General features: G+C 53.4%; 1 protein-coding gene across 1 annotated transcript; it reads right to left on the reverse strand.

Annotated features, from left to right (window-relative positions):
• Positions 1-3,304: 3,304 nt before the first annotated feature.
• On the reverse strand, positions 3,305-6,001 carry LOC119319366 (subtilisin-like protease 4). Its single transcript, XM_037593857.1, has one exon. It carries the CDS (start codon positions 5,873-5,875, stop codon positions 3,443-3,445), a length of 2,433 nt encoding a protein of 810 aa, XP_037449754.1. The 5' UTR covers positions 5,876-6,001; the 3' UTR covers positions 3,305-3,442.
• Positions 6,002-6,905: the final 904 nt, after the last annotated feature.

Genomic DNA, 6,905 nt, shown 5'->3' on the forward strand with positions numbered 1-6,905 from the left:
GCGGGCTCCCCTCTCTTTCTCCCCTATGGCCCATGAAGGCCCATTACTTCTCCGGGGGGTTCCGGTAACCCCTCGGTACCCCGATAAATATCTGAAACGTCCTGAAACCATTCCGGTGTCCGAATACCTTCATCTAATATATCAATCTTTACCTCCTGACTATTTTGAGACTTCTCGTCATGTCCGTGATCTCATCCGGGACTCCGAACAATCTTCGGTCACCAAAACACATAACTCATAATACAAATTTTCATCGAACGTTAAGCGTGCAGACCCTACGGGTTTGAGATCTATGTAGACATGACCGAGACATATCTCTAGTCAATAACCAATAGTGGAACCTAGATGCTCATATTGGTTCCTACATATTCTACGAAGATCTTTATCGGTCAAACCGCAATGACAACATACGTTATTCCCTTTGTCATCGGTATGTTACTTGCCCGAGATTCGATTGTCGGTATCTCCATACCTAGTTCAATCTCGTTACCGACATGTCTCTTTACTCGTTCCGTAATGCATCATCCAGTAACTAACTCATTAGTCACATTGCTTGCAAGGCTTCTTATGATGTGCATTACCAAGAGGGCCCAGAGATACCTCTCCGATACTCGGAGTGACAAATCCCAATCTAGATCTATGCCAACCCAACAAAGACCTTCGGAGATGCCTGTAGAGCATCTTTATAACCACCCAGTTACGTTGTGACGTTTGATAGCACACAAGGTATTCCTCCGGTATCCGGGAGTTGCATAATCTCATGGTCAGAGGAATATGTATATGACATGAAGAAAGCTATAGCAATAAAACTGAACGATCAACATGCTAAGCTAACGGATGGGTCATGTCCATCACATCATTCTCCTAATGATGTGATCCCGTTATCAAATGAGAACTCACGTCCATGGTTAGGAAACCTTAACCATCTTTGATCAACGAGCTAGTCAAGTAAAGGCTCACTAGGGACTTTGTGTTTTGTCTATGTATTCACGCATGTATTAAGGTTTTCGGTCAATACAATTCTAGCATAAATAATAAAAATTTATCATGATATAAGTAAATATAAAATAACAACTTTATTATTGCCTCTATGGCATATTTCCTTCAACCGGAACCCCCGGGGAAAGATATGGGCCTACATGGGCCATAGGGGAGAGGGGAGGCAGCCCATAAGGGGTGGCCGCGCCCCCTCCCATGGGGAGTCTGAATTGGACTCGGGGAGGGGGCGCGCCCCCCTTTCCTTCTCCTCTTCCCTCTCCTTCCCCCTTTTCCATCTTCGGAAGAAGGAAAGGGGGGCGAACTGGACATGGAGTCCAAGTCAGTTTCTTCCCCCTATGGCGCGCCCCATGGCCGACCTCCTCCCTCTCCTCCTTTATATACGGGGGCAGGGGGCACCCCAAAGCACATCAATTGTTCTCTTAGACGTGTGCGGTTCCCCCTCCACAGTTCTCCTCCGGTCATAGCATCATAATGCTTAGGCGAAGCCCTGCGCGGATCACATCACCATCACCGTCACCATGCCATCGTGCTGACGAAACTCTCCCTCGACCCTCAGCTGGATCAAGAGTTCGAGGGACGTCATCAAGCTGAACATGTGCTGAACTCGGAGGTGTCGTGCGTTCAGTACTTGATCGGTTGTATCGCGAAGACGTTCGACTATATCAACCACGTTAACCTAACGCTTCCACTTTCGGTCTATGAGGGTACGTGGACACACTCTCCCCCTCTCGTTGCTATGCATCTCCTAGATAGATCTTGCGTGATCGTAGGATTTTTTTTGGAATTGCATGCTATGTTCCCCAACAGTTCGTAACCTCCATATTTGGAGGATGTGGAGGTCCAATATAGAGCTTGCTCCAAATCTAATCGACATCACAAGACAAAAGTTTCAGCTTCTTCCTCCTCGCGCCATGGCCAGGTTTTGAAGTTGTGCGGCCTCCTGTGCACCACTGGTGAGCAACTATCCTCTCATTAATGCCACACCTGCCCCCTCAGAGTCCCGTGGCGGCCCGTCGGGTGGCCGCCTACAACCTCGTCAACTACCTCGCGAAAGCCTATAAAAGGCCGTCGCGGCCCCCCTTCTCTCCCCTACTACAATCCACTTGCTGAAGCCTCTCAATATTTTCTCTCCCGCCTCCAATCAGCTCTCTCGATGCCATGATGCAGCAGGAGGAGCTGCCCCTCATCTTCAATTATGGGGATGATGATAAGCCGGAGAAGCCTGGCATCGGAGCGGGTTGAAGACGATACGATCTTGGACCAAATCGGACAATAGATGAGGTCTGCGCGGACGCGCCCATCCCCATGTCGCGTCCATCCCCGCATTGCCGAACTGGGACGTGGCCATTGAGGTGAGTTACCAAGCTATCATGGCTCTCATTGAAGCATACCCTTACATCACTGACCCCGCTACCACCGGCAAATCCCGCCGCTGCCATGGTCGTGGCCCCAAGTAGATAATTAATTTAATTATTATGAATGTAAATTCGCAATGCGGCTATGAATGAAACCGACGCTTTAATATCAAACGTGTTATGCTAATTTTTTTGAACTAATTTGTGTGCTTGTGATTTCTTTTAGCAAGCTTGTCCCTTGGTGTGTTCTGCTAGAGCTGCTCTCAGTGAAAGAAAAAAGGCATTGGCTAGATGTTGAAATAAATTTGGGTCAATCGATTTGCTCTGAGTCGTCGGATGCTACATGGACGACTAGATCAGCTTTTTCAAACCTCAAACCACCCAAAATGGTTATTGTACATCTTCTTCAAACCTTGAACCGCCCAATCTACCGCCGGCCTAATCGCCAGCTCCCGCCGCCCGCGACGCTACACGCGCCAGCCTCGCCACTCGGCCTTCCCCCCAACCGCCGCCCACCACCGTGCTTCCTTCACACCCCCGCCTCCGGCCATCCCTCTAACCCTGGCCATGATGCATTTTTTTTCCGGCAAACTACACCCCCACCCCCAACACCCCTACGATAGATCATGTGGCAACCTGCCACCTTAAGATAGATCATGGGACAGCTTCTCCGGCGAGTGGCGCCTGCTTCTGCCTTCCCTGCAGCGACTATGTACTTTCTATGAAAATTGACTGCCCAAATTCTATTTTTAGGCGACTTACATTTAGCTATTGTGAAGAGAGAGAAAATACATCTCTTCAGGTCAAAAAGAAAAAGAAAAAACGTTTTCTATGGAGGCTGGTATATGGCAATTTTGAGTTTACGCGTCACCTGCGTAGCCTTCAAATACACAGAGTATAATAATAATAAATTCTATGTACCTCTGCAGTAGTCACCTGCTTAGCCTAAGTAGAGTTTTGCCAGAACTTTACCAAGGCAATTCATACACTTTGTAGCATACACACCACGCGTCTACTGCTTACAAACCCGCCGACCTTCAGATCGAAGCTAAATGCTAATGGAGTAACCACGACATGCCCGCGAGCTACTACGAATCACCCACGCGCTGGCCATTATTAGCCATCGAGTTTTCTTTGAAGAACTTCTTGGAAGATACGAGGATGGGGCTACGCACGACGTGCTTGCGCGAGACCCACTTGAGCTGCCCTTCCGCGATGCGCTCCTTCATCTTCTGCCCGTCCTTGGTCCTGATGGTCACCGTGAATGTCTGCACCTGGTTCACGTCCCTAAACCCGAGTATGTCCGGCGTCACCTTCGCCGACAGCGACGGCGGGAGCTCGACGGACGCGGCGTACACCCCTACGTCGTTGTCGACGTTCGTGAGGGCGCGGCTGACGTTCACGACGTACGGCTCCTTGTCGAGGTAGACGGTGATGGACGGGTAGTTGAGGTCCTTCTGGTGGATCACCGGCAGCTGCTTGCACGACAGCGGCGGCGCCGGGTGGATGATCGAGCTCACCTCGTGGTCGTTGTAGCCGAGCCCGCACAGGTACGGGATGTAGTCATGGGCGCTTTGGTTGTACACGAGCCCGGGATTCATGGCTCTGGTGGGGTTGATGTAGCCGGCGCCCATCGAAATCAAGTTGGCCGGCAGCCCGTCCTGGTCCAGCATCGGCATCCGGCGGCCGTCCCTCGTGTCGGCCGTCGTCATCATGGCCGACTTGATGGCCGCCGGCGACCAGGTCGGGTGCGCTTTCTTGATCAGCACGGCGACCCCGCTGATGTGCGGCGTGGACATGGACGTGCCGGACATGATGTCGAACTTGTACGCCATCTCGTTGGGCGGCTGGGCGAGCCCGTTGGGCATGGGGACGGCGGCGATGATGTTCACTCCCGGGCCGGTGATGTCGGGCTTGAGAATCCCCTGGTTTTGCCTGCTCGGGCCCCGTGACGAGAATGGCGCCACGACCGGCGCCATGCGGTTGCCGAGCAACGCCCCTTTGAAGACCAGCTGGGCGGTCGGGCTCTGCGTGGAATTCACGTACGCCATGATCTTGTCCGACCACTTGGATTCTACTTGCGTTGCTGGGAGGGCATGCGCCTTGGGTGAGATCACCAAGCCAGACTCCTCCGGTTGAACGATGATCATGGCGATAGCGCCGGCGTCGTGCAGGATGCTTCCCTTCTCGAGGTTGGTCAGGTTGCCGCCGGAGATGCAAAGGACTATCTTTCCGGCGACTTGCTTGGCCGTTAGGACGGTCTTGTCCGAGCACGTGCCGTCGGGGGCAGTGTCAATCACCAACGGCTGCTGCACGCTCACGTAGGTGCTCGGCTGGTAGTGCGATTCGCCGTTGACCACAAGCCCATTGCCAAACTTGACGTCCGCAGAGAAAGTCCGGTCAGTTGTGGCCGCAGCCACGGTGAGCAGCCACGGGGCCTCGTTGGCAACTGTGGCCGGGGATGGGCCTTGGTTCCCAGCCGATGTGCAGACGAAGACGCCTCTCATGACGCTGCTGAATCCCCCCAGCGCAATGGGGTCGGCGGCGAAGTCTCCGGCGTCATCAGCGCCGAGCGACATGGAGAGCACGTCGATGCCCTCGTCGAGGGCGTCGTCGATCGCCGCGAGTATGTCGTCGCGGTCGCAGCCCTTGCCCACGAAGCACACCTGGTAGAAGGCCAGGTGCGCGCGGGGCGCCATGCCGGCCGCCGTGCCGAAGCCGCTGCCCATGGCGTTGGCTCCCGGCACGAACGCGCCGGCCGCCGTGCTCGACACGTGCGTCCCGTGCGCGCTGTCGTCGATGGGCAGGACTGGGTCGTCGATCCCTTCCCACCTCCACTTGGCCGACTCGTAGAAGGAGCGCGCGCCGATGAGCTTGTTGTTGCACACGGAGCGGTTGAAGTCGCAGCGGCCCTTCCACTTGGCGGGCGGCGGCGGCATGCCGGTGCCGTCGAACGACGGGTGCGCGCCGGCGATGCCGCCGTCGAGGATGCCGATGATCATCCCCTCCCCCATGTTGGTCCTGTTCCAGACGCCGGCGTGGAACAAGGGGCCGGTGAGCCCAAGCATCCGCGGCGTGTGCGTGGTCGTGAGCTGGTAGGTCTGCTCCGGCAAGGCCTTGAGGAACCAGTCCTTCTCGCCCATATGGTGCAGCTCGTCGGGGGTGAGGCGGGCGGCGAAGCCATTGATGACGTTGCGGTAGGAGTAGATGAGGCGCTCCGCGGCGCCCGGGTCCGCGTCGAGCTGCTCCTTGGCCTGGTCGCACACGGACGCCAGCAGCGAGGCGTGCCAGCTCGACACGTTCTTGAACAGGTTCCGGTCGTACTCGTACGGCGTGCGCACGATGACGAGGTAGTTCTTGTGCTCGCCGTGGTCGTTGTGGGCGACGACGGCCGTGGCGGCGGCGGCCACCACGAGGAGGAGGGCGGCCAAGCTCCCCGGATAACCCATCGGAGAAGAAGCAAAAGCTAGAGACGAAGGGCCGGGAGAGATCGATATGCTTCTTGTCCCAAACTTGTGCATGTCGTGGTGTGGATGCGCCTAATATAGCAACGGCATGCAAGATTTGAGGCGGACTGTTTGCGCCACGAGCTCCATTGTTGCGCTTCATTCGAGCATGGCAATGCATGCATGTGGGGGGAAACGGAAGAGGACTCTGCACCCCACGTTGCCAAACACTGAGATGGAAATGCCGGTATAAATTCACATTTATCAGACCCAACTATTGATAGTTCCTACCAACTATAGAGATCGATGTCAATGTGTCACCTATTAGCAAGCCATTATGGTGTTCATTCATATGGAGTTCTCACATGGTGTTCATTCATATTTTGTGAGGCCCCTCCCAATTCTCACATGGTGTTCATTCATATTTTGTGAGGCCCCTCCCAATGCTCCACCGTGGACAGGTGCTAAGCATGCCACATAAGCGAAAAAATGACATGACACTACATTTAAGGACGAGAGAGAGTACTTTGGTGATCCCAGGAAGAACCAATGCTAAACGCAAAAACCTAGGCAAACCACTTAAATGAAACAATTTGACCAATACATGAAAGACTTTAGGTGCTAACTCATTAAATAATGTGTGCTTAGCAACAACAAGCTAAGCACCTATGCATTAAGGTGTTGAGTTGCTAAGGTATTTAATGCACTTAGCACCTCATCTAAGCACTTTTGCATTGGAAGAGATCTGAAGGAGGTAGTAGTGTAGTAGTACTAGATGGGTGGTGCGGCTTGTCGAGCGTTGCCCTCGAAACAACGGCCACCATAGATGAGCCTCCATTATTAGATAAGGAAATTGCATGGATTACATAGATAGGATATATAAAGTTTGACGGGAACACGAGAGTATAAATGAACACAATAGATTCTATGATGAGTTGAAAATTTTGAATAAGTATCGTTTGAATTCATTGAGGTTTTTCAGATTGTACAAACTCACTGGAATTGGCATCCGGGACTTGCAACACACTGACATTGCGATGCGTGTGCATTGGCTCTGGCTTCTGGCGACCGACCCAGAGCCCCTGGCGGCACTTAACACTGCCAT

Source organism: Triticum dicoccoides, chromosome 6A (genome assembly GCF_002162155.2).
Source record: "Triticum dicoccoides isolate Atlit2015 ecotype Zavitan chromosome 6A, WEW_v2.0, whole genome shotgun sequence".
NCBI classification, from domain to species: domain Eukaryota; kingdom Viridiplantae; phylum Streptophyta; class Magnoliopsida; order Poales; family Poaceae; genus Triticum; species Triticum dicoccoides.